The 21,738-nt window shown below is 36.2% G+C and overlaps 1 protein-coding gene across 1 annotated transcript; it reads right to left on the reverse strand.

The window, feature by feature from the left end:
• Window positions 1–12,473: 12,473 nt before the first annotated feature.
• Window positions 12,474–19,579, reverse strand: LOC123716510. Its single transcript, XM_045672274.1, has 5 exons — window positions 19,525–19,579; window positions 19,326–19,477; window positions 15,920–16,072; window positions 13,302–13,485; window positions 12,474–13,126 (listed from the first exon to the last, which is right to left on the reverse strand). Exons 1-5 carry the CDS (start codon window positions 19,577–19,579, stop codon window positions 12,867–12,869), a joined length of 804 nt encoding a protein of 267 aa, XP_045528230.1. The 3' UTR covers window positions 12,474–12,866.
• Between the last annotated feature and the right edge of the window lie 2,159 nt (window positions 19,580–21,738).

Raw genomic sequence — 21,738 nt, forward strand, 5'->3', positions numbered from 1 at the left:
GGGTAACCGCATATTAGTGGCCCCTGCTGTAAGGCTTTACATGCCGTGGTCGCGGTTTGACCTCAATGGCGACATTGAGTTCAATTATTACTCAAAAATACACGGTTTATTGGACGTGGAACGGAAACAAAGTTAATATTCTAGACCCCTAGTTGAATAAATTCACAGTTTAGTGACACAGATTAGACATCGATGAGAGGTCTAACCAACTCATACGTACCGTAGAATTCATTCAAACACTAATAGGTCTTTCGGTAGCGTTTGTTCGACTTGTAATGCTCGCAATTTTCTTCCATTAAAGTATTAAATGCGACAAATAATTGACTAGAGGTGAAAAAATCTGCGAAATTTTCGAGAACTGTTGCAACAGTGAGATACATAAATACGTAAAATGTGGTTTGTATACTAACTAATTGTATCCTGCGATTACACCTGTCTTCATTTGTGATTCGTGCATAACTTAAATTGGCGCGTGATTCTTGACTATAGTTTTGTCACAAAATTGATTTTAAACTATGTTCTCTACTAAGATATAATGTAATAACAATTTTGTCAATGATGTGTTTTTAGCCTCGATATATAGACTATCCGACGTAATTAATGCATGCAACGTGACCACAGGCAGTGGAGCATCAAGTATTACCTGCCAAAGTTGACAAAGTAAGGAATGAGACGTGAGCCGGCCGAACTTATAGCTCAGCAAAGTTGTTACAACTTTGCCTTCGATATTCCTTTGATCGTCCGATTTTAAATTTAATTTTATTGATAAAAGCTTGCCAACGCTCGGCACACTGATACATTTGTAAAATAACCACAAAATACAATTTTTAATGTGACAAGCACTTAAGGCAAATATGACACGTAGAAATCATAAAAAATTAAAACAAAACAAACATTAAACAAAAAAATACTAATAAATTAAAATTAAATTACAAAAAACAAAACGATAATCGATTTTAAAGTGTGAGGGGAGCAACTATGGATATCCAGACCTAGCTCTTTTATCAAAATGCTTAATCTGGATATCGGTGAGCTTTGACCAAAACGCGTTCTACGGAAAGAACATGGACAAATGGAATAATGGGATGCCTGGATGTTACACGAAATTTAAATTTAGATAGAAGTTTCGGTCAATCCATCTGTTTATAAAATATCTTAAATGCAAACGATATTTAATTAATTTTCTGCGATTCTCCAATGACAGCATCTTTAAGTGCGATAGCCTGTTTTCGTGCGTTGGCAACTTCTTTTTCGAGATGCGACTAGAGAAAAGTAGATGCCACAGTAACCTCATTTGTAATCTCTCGAGTTAGTCTCGCGGCCTCCATACAACTGTACCGTATTCTAAAACGCCCCGCACGAGACTATTGCAAAATAGAATTTTCGTTTTGATGCTTCGGAATCCTTTTGTATTTCTCAGGACAAACCGAGCATTCTAGAAGCTTTCTTTAGTATAAAGTCCTAGTGTTCTGAGAACGTTAGTTTATTGTCAAAAAGTACCCTTAAGTCACGAATTACTCCTTCCTCTCGAACTATTATGTTACCTATATGATAGTTGTGAATTCTAATATCCCTTTTTCTAGATAAACTAACCAAATGTATTTTTGGACATTCAGCTCCATACTATTGGAGATAAACCATGAAGTTCATTTCATGAAGTATCATTCAAATCCGATTGGAGAATCAATCAATCCTTGAAGTTACTAATAATACGACAAAATTTGAGATCGTCTGCATACATATACTCATAAGAATGCTTAAAACAAGTTATTATGTCATTTACAAATATATTAAATAGTATTGGCCCTAGATGAGAGCCATATGGTACACCGGAAGTTATGTTATGTATAGTGGAGCAAAAGCCATTAACGACCACCAAAAATTTGCGATTACTTAAATAAGATTTAATCAATTTAATAAAGGGTGCCGTTAAACCGTAGCTAGATAACTTATTCAAAAGCATTGAGTGAGAAACTGGATCGAAAGCTTTACTGAGGTCTGTGTAAATCGTGAGAACTTGGCGACCACGATCTAATGTATCACTTATGAATTCAGTATACTCAACTAGGTTAGTTGTGGTTGATCTACGTATAATAAACCCATGTTGTGAAAAGCGATTAACTGTTTAAAGTGATTATAAACATATAGACATATTAGAGACTCAAGTATTTTAGCAAGGGAGGAAAAAATAGAAATTGGTATAATTATAATTAGCTACTACCTCTTTTTCCCCCGAATAATTTATAGGTACCACTTTAGGTGTTTTCCATTGGCCAGGAATAACTCCTGAGGAAAGAGATTCATTATATATTGTGGGTAGAGGTTCCACCAAATACTTAGCACATTTGCTTATGAAAATGGGATATCGTCAGGGCCAGCACCCTTATACTCGTCCAAGTCTATTAGTTTCCTAAGAAGAGTTTCATAATTCAAAGATGTATATTACATATTAGAAAATAAGGTTCCTTGTTTTGGCTAAAATTATTGTTACTAGTAGCGTATACTGTTTAAAAGTGTGTGGAAAAAAGTTCACAGACTCGGTAACCGTCAGAGGCAGAAGTACATCCATCAGACATAGCCAAGGGGTAAGAACTAGTGCCGCTGCGTTTGTTTTTTTACATATGACCAAAAATATTTTGGAGTTGTATCTATTTTGCTTTACCGCTTATAGTATCACTGGACATTTTCTTGCATCTTTTACCACTCAATAAAGATATTGTCATAGTTAGCTTTACGGAAATTACGCTTAGTCGTGAATATGTTAATAGGTAATTCAGGATTACTGGCTAGGGAGATTTCAATATCCAAGGGAGGATGTAGTTTATCTATAATACTCAAAACACCATACGAATGGCTCAGCTCACACGATGGCAAATTAGTAAGTACAAGGTCGAGAATTCTGTTACAATTATTCAGTATTGTTGCTTCAGATCATTAGTATCCATGAAATCGATAAATGGTTGACATGAAGGAGGGACATAAAGTTGACCACTAGAATTACTTCAGTGTATATCTCTTAAATTGAAGCCACCGACAATACAATGATGTTTTTTTCTTTTTTTTTAAAATAAGGCAAACAGGCAGGAGGCTCACCTCAGCATCGGCAAAAATTGCCTTGAAAAACGCTCAGTCGTGGAACGTCGGACGTCGAGGTGATACGGGTGGAATTTCGTATTCTGCCTCGAAGTCCGATGATGAAACTCAGCTGCAGGTATTACAGGTTCAGGAATCTGAACCCTATCCATGTTAAATGCAGTAGAAGATGGAGAGTGACCCCACATCTCTACGCAACGCCAAAGGATCGAGCCGCTCGGAGAGGGATTGGTCAGCGACGATTCGAACCGCTCTTCGTTGGATAGCAGAGAAGAACAGTTTGAAGAGCAGTTTAAGTCCTTCAAAGTCGTGTTGGCCAAGTGGTGCAGTGCAGAGCGTAGTCTCAGAATTGTTGCCACTTCCTGTCCTTGCTATGACACATTACATAGACCCAGTTGAACTTGATCTTAGCTAATGAGTCATAGTCTGCAAGGCTCAAGGCTTTAGGCAATGCAGATGGAATTTATCGTCGTAGCATGAGCAAAATACGTGTATCTCCTCGAGTAATGCATTCAATCATCCGGCGTAATAGGCTACGAATCGCTTGCGAATAAGGAGTACAGTCTTCGAGTCTTGGTCGAAAATGCTAGTGGACTGTGTGTAGTGCTTTAACGTGTAGAATAAAATATCCCTTAGAACTAGAAAGAAAATATCCCTTGTCAAAATACAAACTCGGTCTCGACAAAATATGTCAAAAATTAAAAGGTTTTGCAAACGGAAGAAATATCGAAGTAGCTAAAAACTTGAGACTACTTAAATAATCACGACAATTTTAATGACTTTAAATTAAACCCGGGATTATTATAAGGGGATATTACCCGAAAAAGCTGATGAGCTTGCCAAAGAAGCTATAAAGGATGGACACAGTCCCATACATGAATTATAATATCTAGAATGCGTTTAGGATATGTATGTACACCTCAACATTTAGCAAGGCTTCGTATTGTTGATAGCAATATTTGTGAGTGTGGAGAAGATATTGGTGACCTCGACCACATTTTCTTTTCTTGTTCCCAATATGACCGCACCTCCTTTCTGTATTCCTTACAATTACTACATGTTCCGTTTCCGACTAAAATCTCCTGTCTTTTGCTTTATCCTTTATTGTATTATAATGTATTATGTTCTTTCATTATCAATAATAATATTAAGTTGTAATATGTATATGTACATATTTTGTTTTTAACTAGCTTATCCCTTTGTTTATTTTTTCTCGCGTGTAGTTTCACAACCATTTACTTGAAACTGGCATAAAGTCAAAACTATTGCCATTAATTTAAAAAAAAATAAACCCCAATTCAAAGTCTTTCTACATTGTCAGATGTTACTAGTGATGAGCGTCATCTGTTTCTACTTTTTGTAAAAAGCCAAGAGCGATTTTACTAAACAGTTTGCCCACGCCCGGCTACACTGCTGCCAACTAGGTTAAAATACAAATGAGCGACATCTAGTTTTGAAACCCGAAACTTACGAGGAACAATATGAGTTCATCTCTGGTTCTATGGTTAGTAATACTGCCTTACTTTAAATATTTATATTGATTTTGACTTGTATCTTAAACAAGTTATTAATATAAATTAATTCATAAATATGCTCTATATGCCTATACGATACGATATATGCACATATATTTATAAATATAGTAGTGAATAAAATAAAACATAACTCGTTCAAAGAAATACTCGATAGTGCAGACATTTTCAAATTATTAAACTTCAATTATCCTTTAATTCGATAATAATTGATTTATTATCAAAACCCAATTTAGGATTCTATCTTAATATATATAAATCTCCTCTCACGATGTTTGTCCGCGATGGACTCCTAAACTACTTAACCGATTTTAAATTAAATTGGCACATCGTGAGATCTTGAGTTGGTCAGACTGGTCCAACTTAAGAGACGCAATAGTTGCAATTTTATTTTATTGGAAATTATTTGTCTATAAATAATTGACAGTCACAATTATCTGTTAACTCCAAAAGATTCTAACAGATGTCGATACTTTTCGACTGGATTGAGTTAGTAATCAATAGATGGCACTGCTATGGTAAACCGACAAACATGTAATATAAGCTACAATTCAATATCATGATTACCACGTGTTATTGAGGCTAAAGTATAAATTAAATTTATTTTGTAGTAGACGATAATACAGTGAAATTATTCTTTCATGTCACGGTATTAAGGCGTTGGATTCCTTCTGTTTTACACAAGCACACATTGTATGTATGAAATATCATAATTATGTGCATGTTTAGTCTAGGTATTTCTTATGCTTTTTATTTTATCTTTTATAATTATTAATTTTTTATAATTTACTTAAATATTCTACAAGTCGATGTTGTAGTGGTAGATGTTATTAGTAAGCTCTTGTGAAGCTGGGTTTGATCCGGTTTTTTTATTATTTTTTTGTTGTACCACTCACCTCTTTTGGGTTTAATATTTTTGATTGAGTTTCTTCACTACACACGTACTCAAATTTTGTCATAAAATTATATATATATTGTTCTTTTGTAAAAATAATACGGCTTATATATAACATTTTTACATTTTTTTGTGGGGTGGTTGTGCCAAAACCAAAGTTCTAGCACTTGAAAGAGCTCAGAGACCAGTTATAAAAATAATATTACTAAAAAAAAGTTTTCCAACTGAAGAGTTGTACAAGTCTTGCAAACTACGGACTATATGCCAGCTCTATATTCTCCGATGTGTCCTTAGGAGGCACGCCACCTCTCCACATAGAACAGACACACCTCAATAAGGGCCCAACAGAATCTAATTAGCTACACAATTTGCAAGACTATATTTGCACGTAATCAATTCAACAATCGCTCAGCTTATCTCTATAATAGTTTAAATAAAACCCTTAGCTTGCATAATCTTACATACCACAAATGTAAAACAACTTTAAGCCATTGGCTTGGTACACTCAACTATAACAAAACAGAAGCATTGTTAAATCCTCTAATATATTTCTTTCCTTAATCCATCTTTTCATGCAACACGCGGACATTTGTTTCGTATTCCACAAACTCACACAATTGCATAGTCATCATAATATATTCATATATTTATTATTTTTACAGTACCCTCGTTTTTAAAACCAAATTCCAAGGACTTAAAACAGTGATTGTTCAAACTCAAAATAATTTTATTTATATAGGTAAATAGGTACATTATGAACGTCGGAAAAGAAGTTAAATTAATTGTAAATTTACATTTACTACCAGTTCGCAAGTCAAGGGTGAGAGCAAGCAAGAAGAACTGGCATGAAACTTTCCGCCACTTCTTTTTTATCGCCAAGTTTTGAGTCACACAAATTGTTTGAACTGGAGCAAATCAATACCAAGGATTAGGATCATTTAAGTATTCGTCAAATTGAAAAAAAAGCTTTATTGATTAATTTAAGTTTAACGAGAGCTTTGAATTTATTCAGTGATAATTCTCTAACTTTGTTTGGGAGTTTGTTGTAAAAACGAAAGCAATTTCCATATAAGGAGTGGTTTATCTTCTGGAGCCTGGTTGGTCGTACACTCAAATTGGTTCTGTTTCGGGTATTATACTGGTGAAAGTCACCATTTGTTTTAAAATCGTTTATATTTTATTGTAGATACAACTAGGCTCCAAGAATATATTGACCAGATAGTAACAACATAATATTTAATTCGTTCATTAAATATTATGACACTTTCTATTCGACTTGCGAGTCCTTAAAAAAAAGAGCGTACCAATTCTTAAAAGGCCGACAACTCACGTGCGAGCCTTCTTTCTATGTGAGTGTCAATGGGCGGCGGTATCACTTAACATCAGGTGAGCCTCCAGCCACTTCACCGCCTGCTACATAAAAAAAATCTACAAAGTTTGCAGCGGCCATAGGCTAGCGATGACTAAGATAGGTGTTTTTTTTTGCTTGGTATTGTGTGTTAAAGGCCTTACACAGTGTCACAAAGGAAGGAAAAAAGAGCAACAGTTTCCATCGAAAGTACCAACATGCGACAGAGTTTTGGCAGGTATGACTTCCATATTCAGGCATACACGTTGCCAGAATATTATTTCCGGCATCGAAGTTTCAGTTGGCCTTCCTTCATTGAAATGTTGTCTCCACTGCCCCGCCGAATGGTCGCCGTGCTCCTCTCCTTTCTCACCGAGCGCACGTTTTTCGTTGCGACGGGAGAGGCTGCGTCGAGACCGCGACCCATCACGGTGGGCTTCCCAGAGTGGCTGGACAAATGGAGACTCGCCGCCAACCCGGACAAGACACAGGCTATCGCCTTCGGCCGGGGCAGGTTGCCACCACATCTACACTTCCTGAATCGAGACGTGCCGTGGAAGACGCCGGTCACCTATCTAGGGGTCACCATAAACCGGAGTCTGACCATGACGCACCACATCTCCAGGGCTGAAGGGAGAGCCAAGTGGGCGGCGCACACGCTTCGCCCACTCTTCACAGGCAACCTACCTCTCCGGACCAAGCTCGCGCTACACAAGTTGTATGTGCGCCCTCACCTCACGTACGCGGCACCGGCGTGGTTCTCCATCGCCAAGGAGACCAACCGCCAAAGACTGCGCACCGTACAAAACACCGTCTTACGGCGCGCAGTAAAGGCACCACGCTACGTGAGGAACGCCACCATAGCGCGAGACTTGCGGATGGAGTCGATCGACATCCTCACCTCCAAAACATCGCGCCGTGGCACTCCAGGCCGCCCGACCAATACAAGTACCCGCGTGATCTCTTCTCCGCGGGTCCCGATGACACCAGGGCAGCAACCGCGGCTTCGACCGCTGGTCGCCTCGCTGGGCCTCCCCCGGGGCCACCGGGGGTCTCACCCAGCGGAGCTTGACCGCGAGCCGAGCAAGCTGCTCGATACGACCACTCATCACGACACCAGGGCCAAGTCGAGACTACTCCTTGGCCCCCTCATCACCACCGGATTTGACACCCCGGACATGACCCCATCGGCTGCGCGCAGCGGGTAGAGACCGAGTCTCCCCGCGCGCCGCAGCCCTCATCAAGGGCTATATGCCCGCCCCCTACCGCCAAAAAAAACCCACCCTCTGAAGGGGGCATACGCCCCGAACAGGGAAAAAACACCCCCCTCGCGAGGGAGGGTGTAGCATTAACTCGAATGTATTGAAATGTTATTTTTGAAATGTCATTAGATACTAATAGTTGTTCAAAATAAACAGTACGGACTAAATGAAATAAAAGTTATAACTTTTGTGTTATTCAATACTTTTACGGTTATCAGCTACTATCTTTCATCCACTTGAACCATGGAGTTCAGCTGCACCAAATTTCTGTCACATTCCTCGATGTAAAGAGGACCAAAGCACGAAGCTAGGTAGACTAGCTTTGAACTAGAGCCGTGGGCGATATCAAATAATCTTGTGAATTGTTCAACATTTGTTTCATAACTTACTTTATGTTGCATGTGACGATTATTTTGTGTTCGGAAATTATATAATATAAAAGTTGACAATGGGAACTATCCATTGTATTTCTACCACATACAATACGTTGTTTTTTGAAAAAACTAATAAATATGATTTTGGCCAAAATAATTCAATTCAAATTTTGAAAATCGTTTAATTTCGTTGAGCTCTTGAGCGTCGTCGTTGGCAACGGGATTAATTACACTACTGATTGAATATAACATTTTAAAAACTCGCACCACTTAAAAAAATTACAAACCCCTCGACAAGAGCTTAAACCAGCGGTGCATTTTAGTTCAAAAGCATTACTTAATATAATCTCGCATTACAAAAGCAAAAGACTTGTCTCTTTTGCTATTATGTAGTAATTACAGGTCTAGTACAGAAATCAACGGACAAAGGGGATTTCTATAATTATCACATGTAGAGGTAGGGTAGAGACTGAATTAAATTGAGTGTCTAATCTACATCAATCAGTATAAACGGACTGAAAAGCCGGATATCAATTTTGAACTAGTAATCTTCGGTTGCTAAAATTTTATTAGTTATTAACGTACTCTGGCCACCAGGGTCACACTGATTAGGAAGTTGATTTCCCAATCAGTGGTAATTGCAAGACCGGAAACGACCACTCCTCGCTCCTGGGGTTGCCCCTGCTTGTCTGCCTTACCGTGCTTGGTTCATCGGTACACGCACTTACAGTTTTAATAAACATTATGTGCGTTTCATATAAATAGGACTTTCAGTCATTTTAAAATCGGGAACAAAATAAATAAAATTGAACAAGAAACAAGCATTTCAGGGCTACTAGTCGCGGTGAACTATCGAGAGCAATATGCAAACTCTAATTACGTTGGTTAATTAAGAATCACAGAAATGCCTCTTATGAACATCACTTAAGCAATCACAACCTTAATAATAATAATCGTTTATTTGCCAAGATAGTGGTACAGTGGTTTGGTTAGTAAATTACAAATATCCGCACAATCAGCCATATATAAATAGGCAAGCAAATGTCATATCAATTTTTACCATGTCTTATTAAGAGCATAAAGTAATGTCAAAGTTAAATTATTTAGAATCGGTGCCAAATCTATGGTCCAAATACTGGCCTACGCTATAAAGGCACCTAATCAGGTTAGATGTCAACAGCAAGAAGGATAATTAATTGTTACCGCACGGTCTCCGGTTTGTGTCCTGGCTTTCAGCCTTCACCCTAGGGGTTAGAAGTTGACTTACTTTTTATTTTTAATTTTTATTTATGAAATGGAATTATTTATTAGTTTTAAAAAAATATTTTCTAGTATAGTGATTAGATATAATTCGACTACTACAATATATACTCGTATTTTTATAGATTTCTGGTTATTCCTGGACCTGTCCAGGAGATGAATAACCATATAATACTGTCCACGAAAGATCGAAGGGGGGCAAGGAGCTTCACCAAATCCAACAGTGCGGAATATGGGGAGGAAGAGGTGAAACTCCAGCGAGCTTCTAGATGAGCGTTGTTTGAAAGGAGATGGTGAGTGAGATTGTGTCAAGACGGGTCAGTTCCAAGAAACACGATAGAAGGTTGGACTGAATCCAAAAGTGCTCTTTTTCCAACTCACTAGACAGGCCTGGGTTTTCTTTGTTTTAAATTATACTATGTTCGCATCGTCCCAATCCGAAACTATCAATCTTAACTAATATTATGGAGTGAAGCTTTTTATGTTTTGTTCAGTGATAACGAAGAAACTCTAATTTTACTAGACCAATTTAAAAAATACTGTCATTAGTTGAGACTATGAGAGCCGTGCGTAACGGGCCATATTTACTATGGCAATCTCTTTCAAAACTTAATTTTAATAATTTTCTAATAGGTATGTTTCTAAAATATGTTTTTTTGTGGTAAGGTGAATAGGTTTAAAAAAGCTTGGTTGTCATCCTTAACACGAAACGTTTGCATCTTCTACCGCACTTAACATGGAGAGTGCTCAGAGGAGTTATTCGGTGTAATACCTGCAGCCGAGTTTCATTATCGGACGCCAAGGCAGAATATAAAATGCCATTCGTATATATATATATATATATATATGTCGCAGATTCAACGCGATTAATAATTGCAAAATTGGTGTTACTACCGTCGTCCGACATTATAACACAGTCAGTGCGCACGTCCGGCGCAGGCGACGTTCGAAACTCAAGTGACTAAAGAATTCACTTATTGCCACGAAACAGTCGCGGCACTGACATTTGGTAGATCACACAGACTAGGCATTGTCAATTGTCAACCTCTACCAGTGACAGTCTACCTTATCATACCACACCGCATTCTACGACTAACTTCAGAGTGGCGGGAATTTTAAAATATTCATTCTCCGACATATATATATATATATATCCGTATACGAGTCTTCTGGCAATCTGAGGTTCTTAGGCGGCAGTATCACTCTCATCAGGTGAGTCTCCAGCCCGTTTGCCTCCTGTTACATAAGAAAAACCTAAAACGGAACATGTATGGGTTTATATATAATAGGCGTCAATAATAAACACATTATTAAGAAATCGTTTATTTGTCGTTAAAACATTGAATGTACATAAGCTATTATTGCTAAATATTTATATATATATGCAAACGGAATGATGTCGAAGTCTGATTTAGATTTGATCACCCGAAACTTAAAATTGAGTAAATAAAAATACGACAAAATGAGACAGCACTCTCACATTGTATGTTGATGGAAATATATAATACAAAATATTATATATGTACTAGCTGCCCCCGCGAACTTCGTTTCTCCTTAATGTGGTTTTAGTTCGCCTTAATACCGTGACACGAAAGAATAATTTCACTGTATTATCGTCACTATAATTTGAATTTGATTTACGCTTCGGTCTAAGTAACACGTGGTTGGCTATGCTAACACCAAAAATTAAAAAAGTAGAAATAATTGAATTTCACGGTATTTCGTTTACTACAAAATAAATTTAATTTATACTTTAATATCACGTGGTAATCATGATATTGAATCGTAGCTTATAGGACACGTTTGTCGGTTTGCCACAGCAGTGCCATCTATTGATTACTTACTCAATCCAGTCGAAAAGTATCGACATCTGTTATAATCTTTTGGAGTTAACAGATAATTGTGACTGTCAATTATTTATAGACAAATAATTAGCAAAAAATAAAATTGCGACTATAATTAAAGATCTAAGCTATCCTATCTCTTAAGTTGGACCAGACTGCTCACGGTGTGCCAATTTAATTTAAAATCGATTAAGTAGTTTAGGAGTCCATCGCGGACAAACATCGTGACAGGAGATTTATATATATTAAGATATTTATCGAGAACTATGTTATTGATTCTTATGACATTTCTGAAAACTTTCCGACTCGTTTAATATAACCATCTAATTCGGCCAACATTACCTCATTTGTTACGAAGTTATAACAATCGTGCTTTCTTTAGTCATACATACATAAACCCTGCTGATCACATTTGGTAACAAGTTAGATTACCAAGGAGGGACCATACCATCACATTGATTTTTTTTAAGTTCCTTGGAGGTAGAATATATGAGGCGGAAATGTTGGAGAGCCTGGGGCTACGTGTGGCAAATAACCAAACTCGTCGTGGTAAGCAGTCGCAATTTCTCGCAGTGCCTCGGGTGTGTTCAAATTAACTCAGAGAGCGCCATTTACGCGTATCTTGCGCACCCTAAATATTATTGCTTGTTTGAGTTGGTTGGTTTAGGTCCTAAGTTTTTACTTGTTTTATTTATATTATTTTTATTTAAAATTTTATATTAATAGTCTTCTATTGTAATAGCATACTGTAAAATAGGAAATAAGGAGATAAATAAATACAATAAAATATTTTTGCATTTACTCGTACTATACAATTTTAGTTTAGGTTCACTACTAGATTGAAATGAATCGAGAGTGAATTACAATAAACTAAGGATTACATCATACCTTTGTAAATAATTTATAAAGAGTATATAGTCATAATAATTTAGCGATTACAAGTGATATGTTAAAGTTTTTGTATACAAAGTAATTTTTACTATACGAAGACAATGGAGGAAAACACGAGTACAAATTTCAATTAAATTTAAATATTTATTTTATGTGGGAATCCTTTAACCTCATGATCAGCCTATAAAACCTAATATACTTCGGTTTTAGAGTATTTCATTGGTCTCGTTAAAATGTAGTCTGTTGGGCTATCTATACTAGTTATCTCAGTACACTATGTCGGAACTATGTTCGTAATAACAGGTACATAATAATACTTTTTTCCATTCTAGAAATATTTCAACAACCATTACACAACCGTGGTTGTCTACACTTTCTCTTCTGGTGTTCCCAAAGGCACACTGGCTTCTTCCCTTTTTTTTGTTAAGTCTAACGGTTTATGTCGTTCTGTTCTCTCCTTCTGGAAGAAGTGTCTGAGGTAGTGGCAGGAAAAAATGACGCATTCGCCTGCCGGCTCCTCTGCGTCAATATAAACTCCTCTCACAAGAATTGAATTTGAACAATTTAATAGAATCAGCAACGCCAGACTTACGACGTGGCAAGACCAGTTGCTTAAGAGAGGCGAATCTGAAATAATAAAACTCGTTAACATAGAAGAAATTCAGAAGCATTCACGTACTACCTAACGGTGGTGTTTTACTGTTTGCCCAGCATAGTTTTACACTCCTCTTAGTGCATATTATTAATAATAACAATATAGGTAATTACACCGCGTCATAGTCTAGGTTGTATATATACGAACCTGGCAAAAAATAAATGTCCAGAAATCCCCAAACCGCTCGCCATACGTTAACCGTGGAAGCGAACGAAAGGAAGTGGTAAACATCAGCGATCACCAGCCTTGGGGCTCCCTGAAGTCTTGCGACAACCCACCGCATAGGCGCCTGCAGCGAAAACGTCACAAATACCATGGAGTAACCTACTATCTGTGAACAAAAGTAATACTGATTTACTATAAATATCAACGGGAAATGACACATATTTCTCGCATAACCTTATAATCTATATTACTAGCAAAATATAGAATTCACTGAAAGACATGTAACTGTTAATAAAATATTTTATCAAAGGTTTTATTTACTAACTGATTTTTTTATAAATATCATGAAGTATTTGTTTCTACTATCTTTATAATTATAGAGTTCATAGTTTATAGTTTTTGTGTCCAAAATATCATTACAATGTATAAAGGCGCCATCGTGCGAGAAAACGAAACACTACAATAACATATGAACCATGAGCCAAGTAATTCTCTTAAAACTTTATTATAATACTAGCAATGCCCCGAGGTAGTGGAAAGTCTGCTAAGTCGGACTATAGATATATTTTTGTTATTAAAAAAGTTTTATTTTATTTTAGATGACATGATGTGGCGTGACATTTATTATGTAGAAAGCTGAATGAGCTTATGAAGCTTTTCAATTTTATTTTATAAGGAGGAAAGTAAAGATTGTGTAAAATATAAAGTGAGGGGGGGGAGGGGCTTACACAGCTTTTTTATGTTATCTGCTAATATTCACTATTGTTAGATAAATTGATTTGATTTTCCGTTACAAGTATTGTTTTTGAATCGTCGAAAAAGATTGTGGGGCCACAAACGACTAATAATAACTTGCTCATTAAAGGTTCCGGAGCCAAAATAAGAGATTATCCAATTGTGTACACGGAAATGAGAAAATAACGTTATAACCGGTCATAGCCGGTCTCCAATACAAAGATATTTCTACCCACGTGGAATTCAATGTCACTGCTGAGGGCTTACGACTATGTCATTGCCAATTCACAGTTTTTCTTCAATTTTACCATATAACCGGAATATAAAGTTCCGTTCGAGTACTTATGTTGAAATTTGATTAATTATTCGAGTAACACTATAAAGTGTCAAAATTAAGACTGACATCAAATTTTCACTTATTTATTAACACTTTGAGGAAATATCTTTACGGTAATTAGATAAAAACATCTCACTCTGTAATAATTGAGACCAGAATTAGCGTGTCCCGTGCGTAAAAACGTTTCAGTAAATCTGACTCCAATGATTACCCTAAGATCTATGTATAATGTTTGGGGACAAAATAATTCATTAATTATATTGTATTAATTGTTATATTTTTACATGCTTTATGGTATATTTTCGACATCGCTCCTGTTATGAAGGCAACATGTTTCTGTCTTATTTATGCTACGTCACACCAATGACGTTAAAGGTCTAGAATACGCAATGTACGTGACGGAGATTGATATTTTGGTTGTTATAATTAGGCCATTTAAATCCGAAATTGGTCAAAGCCGTACGTAATAGAGCGAGGGCAAGGAGAGGAAACGCCAATTGCGATGTAAGTGGTCACTGACTCGTGGCGAACGTCTGACCCATATGCGGAAAAATAGATCTTTAGAGACTTAGGGAAACAGGTGACCTAAGGAATATTGAAAATAAGACTTGTTATTCTGAGCATTGCAGGCCTAGTGGCTTCTAATACCTGAGCCTATTAGAAAAAACAATAACTTTAGGGTTGTGTAGCATCACTGATTTTGAACATATTTCCAGCTGGTTAATACAGTTACTAGTAGCCAAGTTATAAGCTATAGCCATAACTAATTTGTGCTGGAGTGTTGTGAAGTTTTACCAAATAATCATCAAACGATTCGAAGTCGTGTCCCGCGGGCAGGTGACAAATGACACCATATTTCAAGAAGATAAAAGGTGAGCAAAACACCTTTTAACCGACTTCAAAGGCTCCTCGGAGACCAAAAGACATTTCGAGAAGATCTTATAGAAGTTTAGGTATGTTTCAATTGAGTTATTCATAACTTATATTATATTTTAAATCAAAAGCCTATCCAATATAGATATATAATTTTGTTATATTGAAATTAAAATTATTTTAGTCGCTGCATCTTCTAGTTCTTGACGAGTAGTGGCTAGGGTGGGTCGTTAGTAGAATATTATACAAATACTTCCGCATCTTTATTCATAATTGTATCGTTTTGTAGTCAAATTGAGTATTGTGTAGCGAATTGACTCCAAGTGTGAAGCGTGAAATTATTATTGGCATTCAGCTGTATATATTATATACTTTATAAATGACAAGTAATACAATTTATATAACTACGTGTCCTGTGGGTAAACCGGCACAAATAAATACCTATTTGTACAATTTAAAACTACGTGACGAGAACAATAACACCTTTCGAGTGAAACTCATTTAAAAATAGATACATATTATAGAATGATTTTTGATCTAATATTGAATTAATACAATGCGCGAATGACGTACATATATTTAATTTAAAAATAAAACACTATTTGTTATAAAAGCGATTACTGAACGGCGGTTATTAATCTAACCCTATACTTACAAGTGACATCCAGCAAGATTTGACAGGGTCATCTGGATAGAGGTAAATGTCAATCAGACCCCACAGACCTCCCCACACGACCACCACGAGTGACCCGATCACAGTAACAGAAAACAAACAGTCCAGAATGTATAGAGCTGTCTCCTTACTACTCTGTAACAAAATAATATATTAAAGAAATTACGGGGATACCCCTGCGCTTTCGTGAAGTAAAAATGCTCTAACTTGCTCGCACTACATTCCTTTTATTTCACAACCCTGGTTTTGATCCATAACGTTTATTTATGTATTATTTACAGATTATTAAATTACGAAACAACAACTTAAGAGTATCACTTCAATAATCTTTTGCAAAGTTAAGAAAACAGTATATTCGCGGAATAGGATTATGCTCACAGACGTGAGTATGCGGCGGACACGTGAACATTCAATCCTTTGCAAACTAGGAAAATCTGTTGGGGCAAATGATACAAAAGATGTTCCAAAAGCCCTTGAATTTTTATATAAATAATTCCTGACAGTCTAATAGATATCAATAGCGACAAGAGGACGCAAACGAACTAGATTTGTGTAATTTGTCATCATCTTTCTATCATGTTTACTACTGTACGTACCTACGGACCTAGTGTACGTAGGCTGGTGAAAGAAGGTGAAACGTGTTCTTTGGAAACCGAATAAACATATTTTTGTGAATAATTGACCTCTTCCCACTTCCTAATATGCTACGGAGCGAGCTATTTCCATTTTAGGAGTTAATTCTTTGAAATTCGGAAACAGCGGAATTCTTGGAAAACGCACAGTAGCGTCCGAAAATGAGTCCCATGGACATTGTACTTGATGATCAAAGACACGGCAATCAATTCTATTAAGCCGGAGTAATCCTCAAGATCGGAGTTGCTTATATATAGAAACAATAAAAGAATGTTTGCCAAGAAAGTCTTGCTTACTGCAGAGATAACAAAACAAAATATCTAGCGATACTTTACATTTAAATTAATAATAAACTGCCTTGTTGTATTCTAAAAAAATATCCAATGTACATAAATATTACCGTAAATGATGAGAAGGTAAACCTTATTGCGTCCTGGTACTCTTTTTAAATGTATCTAATTTTATATTTAACCATTTCAGATCAATGCGAGCTCTACCGGCCGGGATCACACCCAAAAACACCCAAAGGTGTCAAGAAAAATCTGGTCAAAAGAACTCTCTAATAACGCACTTTAGTGTGCAATAAATATGGACACGATATCAAATAAACTTGCGACGAGCTTTCGTAGATTTTTGGAGTCAAGTGTCCACGAGATGTTTTTCTTTACCATAGCAATGAACACTACGTTAATTGTGCACTTCGGAAGAAAAATTCGTGCTCGTCATATAGTAAGAATAGAAAATCAACGAATACGGCGCATTTGATTGTAATTCCTAAAAGGGGAAGACGGACGGTGTCGCGTGTCTAAAGCATCCATTGACCAATCACAAATGAAACGCGCGAACGTATCACATCACATTCTATTTAAACAAAAACCATGAAAGTTATATGAATACTGTAATCAATATTTATATAGCAAAACATCGATTACCGACTTTAGTAATTCTTATAAAAGATTCCACTTTTTTATATTTAGTAATAGCGGATTTAAATACTGAAAATAATAACATATTTTTTTAATAATTTGCGATATCTCTTTTCGATTTATTCTTATTATTGATTACGATGAAAAGTATTTTATAAAAAAAGAAAAATCAGTGGTTTGAAGGTTTCTCATTCATAGATTTTATGTTTTGTAAGTAAAACTATTCTTGTAGATGTTTGAAAATGTGCTGGACGGTAGCTATTAACTAGAAGTTATCCTCTGTATTTATTCAATGTTGGTGTGATTGATATATATTACTACATGAATATAAAGTCTCCAATGGGACAGTTTACTGAGCGACCATTGCGCGCTGTCTTATATCAGAGAATTCATCGTAAAATACTTTGTCACCATGTCGTGCGTAAACTAAAAGATGTTAACATTTTAACTTAGCAAATAATTCGATAATTCACAAATTGTCTATAACTGGTTAGTAGTAATAAAAGTAATCATCAATTAATACTTTGAGTTTTATTACCTATTATGTGTATTTATATGAAATATTTTATAACAATAACTCTTATACCAACCGTTCTAAACAAAGTAGGAACATTGAAAAAGTCCTTAGGCGCATCAACAAGAACAGCGAACGGGGCAGCTGATATATTCCTCAGACTCCGTAACGCTGCTAGCAACAACGTCGCTGCTGCCGTGATGTAAATTACAGTCAGTGCGCTACCTTCCGTGCATGCATCGAGGAGGTTGCGTACTCCTCGCCACACGCCAACACACGCCAATGCAGCCACATATGTGTATAGCCTCGAAAGCACATAATACGTAAATCTACCCTTATCGAGGCGTATATGCTTGCTCAACTGCGTCTGGAATACGCACAAAAAGAAGTTCACGCCCCAACCAAACACGAGGGCTGCTATCCCGCTGTTCACTGGTTCTTTAGGCAGGACGTAGAAGTCCATCAGCGACCAGGTTCCTCTCCAGTAAGTCACAACCGCGGGGGCTACTACTAAACTTCCGAACACCTCATCTGCGAATTTTAGAAGCAGGCTACGGGCTCGCGAGCCAGTCGCGAGCGTATCGCCTAACCCGGCCGTACTCCCACGCATCTTTGGTTACGAGTGCACACAACGGGTCCCGAACGACTACGAATCATTTATATACAACAGCCTGGGCCCTCGTGTGACGTATTGTTAGGATCTCTCCCACCCACAACTTTCTTCTTCTTTTCAGTCACAACGCAGCTTCATTTTTCTCTCCGAGTGTTTGATGAAGTTAAGATAAAGCATAAGGTAGTTGGTTTTGTCCGGATTTTATAACATAGTCTGTCGTCTGTGTTTACTTTAGATATAAAAGGTGTTTCGTGAAGGTAGATATTTTGTAGTCAAGTTTGTATACTTGTATAAGACTGGAGGAGAAATAGTTTTCGTTCGTATAGTTATTTCTAATCAATATATACCGAGACAATTGTACAATTAGGTCATCAAATGACCTCACATAATTTAATAAGTTATTTTAGGTGACCAAAGAACTCATTCTTATAAAATTCTAAAAATATAATTAAAACCCGAACTACTAGATTTTGTGCCAATTACACGATTGAAGAAATTTTATCTATGGTAGTATGTAATTATATAATATTGCAAGATTTTTTTTTAACTAAGATTTTCGAAAGATAATATTTTTATCATCATTTAATAAGAGTTCAAGTCGTTAACATAAACGATAGTAGTAATAATAAGTTATAAAAGAAATAAATCAGGGAAAACTCTTTCAAGGAAAACAAAAACATTAATAAAAATAAATCAACTTACCTTCGGATATCTTGGAGTAAATATGTACGTTGGTTGTTTTCCATCGTGACTACGAGGTAAGGAGATGCTATCAGGTTGCGTGCGGAGCGAAGAACTACGATTAACACGACGCCTACCATCAAATACTTCGCTGTCCACACTGCCTTGGCATTCTGATAATCCGTGATTAGATTGATCCGTCTTAGATCTCGCAACTGACTTGAACTAACAGCGCTCCCGTTATATGGGAATCTCTGCATTGGGCATCTCGACATTCTGTTAAGCAATTTAATAATAATAATTCGTTTAGGTAAGTTAAGGAAGTTTGTTGCTGAATTACAAAGTGAGTTGTCTATGAATATCGTGACAATAAACTCATTTTATTTATAAAAAATGTTAATTTACTAGTGTATTTAATAAAAATTAGATTGATTATTGAAAGGAAAGTAAGAGTTTATATTTACCCGACAACTGACAAGACGTAGTGTTTGTGAAATATCTGTGGGGCCAGACATATTGAATATATTAATTATTTTTCAGCACAACAACAAAGGATACCTAACAATTTTAAGAATATCATCTTAATATATATAAATCTCCTGTCACGATGTTTGTCCGCGATGGACTCCTAAACTACTTAATCGATTTTAAATTAAATTGGCACACCGAGAGCAGTCTGGTCCAACTTAAGAGATAGGATAGCTTAGATCTTTAATTATAGTCGCAATTTTATTTTATTGCAAATTATTTGTCTATAATTAATTGACAGTCACAATTATCTGTTAACTCCAAAAGATTCTAACAGATGTCGATACTTTTCGACTGGATTGAGTAAGTAATCAATAGATGGCACTGCCATGGTAAACCGACAAACGTGTCATATAAACTACAATTCAATATCATGATTACCACGTGATATTAAAGTATAAATTAAATTTATTTTGTAGTAAACGAAATACCGTGAAATTCAATTATTTCTACTTTTTAATTTTTGGTGTTAGCATAGCCAACCACGTGTTACTTAGACCGAACTGTAAATCAAATTCAAATTATAGTGACGATAATACAGTGAAATTATTCTTTCGTGTCACGGTATTAAGGCTATCTAAAACCACATTAAGGAGAAACGAAGTTCGCGGGGGCAGCTAGTAGCTTAATAAAAATACTATCAGAACATCTAAAACGGATTCTCTCAGCAAATAGTCTAACGATTTGAAATAAACAGGATGTATCTTAAATTTAATATGTTACCTTACGTATTGCCTAGGATCAGGTAGGAGTACCAATGTATTAATGAAATATTGTGTTAGAGTAATATTAAATGAAATAAGGTAAGACTCCTTCACGAGGGGTTTGAAAAGTGAGTTACAGAATCGCACGGCTGCTCTGCCAAATAAAAACTCACTTGACAATACACATTACAACTTCTATGATATGTCATTGTTTTTGAAGTGATATACAAATGTTGTTATTAATATTCAAGTTATAATATTACATATAAAATAAAACCGCGTACCTCGATCAGATAATTATTTAAGGAATTCAGTATTTTAACAGTTGCCTCCCAATATGTACAATACATTTCTACACTTTCAATAATTGACTGATATTAGGTATGTATTAAGAGTGATAAATATGAGCTGTTGAAGAGGAAAAAACCGTCTGCCGCGTCTATATCTATATCAATTTCTCAAAAACTAGCCAATGGATTTTAGAAAAATATATACCATTAGATAAAGTGATAAAATATATGAATCTTGAAGATTGGTCAATATTTGACTGAAATATGAGCATTTTTATCAATTACTCAAAAACTAGCCACATGATCATGACATTGAAACAACCTCCTTACACCTCTAGATAGGGTGATAAATGACAAATCGAAAAATATATGAATCTTGAAGATTGGTCAATATTTGACTGAGATATGAGCGTTTCTATTGCCTGAACATTTATATCGATAACTCAAAAACTAACCAGTGGATTTTATATATATTAGGTCCTTACATTTGAAATTGGCGTATTTCGTACTGGCCACTTTAATCACAATGTTCTCCTCTTTGGTAAGGAATACCAAATTCAAATTTGTACAGCTATTTACTCATGTATTTGTGCTTCGATGACCGTCATTCATTTGTTTTTTTTCTGTTTGCGTCACTCATTTTACAAAATGGAAAACTTAAAGTATCGCATTATTTACGAGTACGAGTTCCGCCGTGGCAACGACTCGAAGGGTGAATGATGTGTATGGCGGTCATGTTGCAAAAGAAAACACAGTTCGTTTTTGGTTCCAACGTTTTCGTTCTGGAAATTTCGACCTGCAGAACAAGCCCCGTGGACGGCCTGAGACCCAAGTTGATAATGAAGTATTGAAGGCTATTGTGGAAGCGGATCCATCGCAAACCACGTCCGACTTAGCTGCAGGCTGCGGTGT

Source organism: Pieris brassicae, chromosome 11 (genome assembly GCF_905147105.1).
Source record: "Pieris brassicae chromosome 11, ilPieBrab1.1, whole genome shotgun sequence".
In the NCBI taxonomy this organism is placed as follows: domain Eukaryota; kingdom Metazoa; phylum Arthropoda; class Insecta; order Lepidoptera; family Pieridae; genus Pieris; species Pieris brassicae.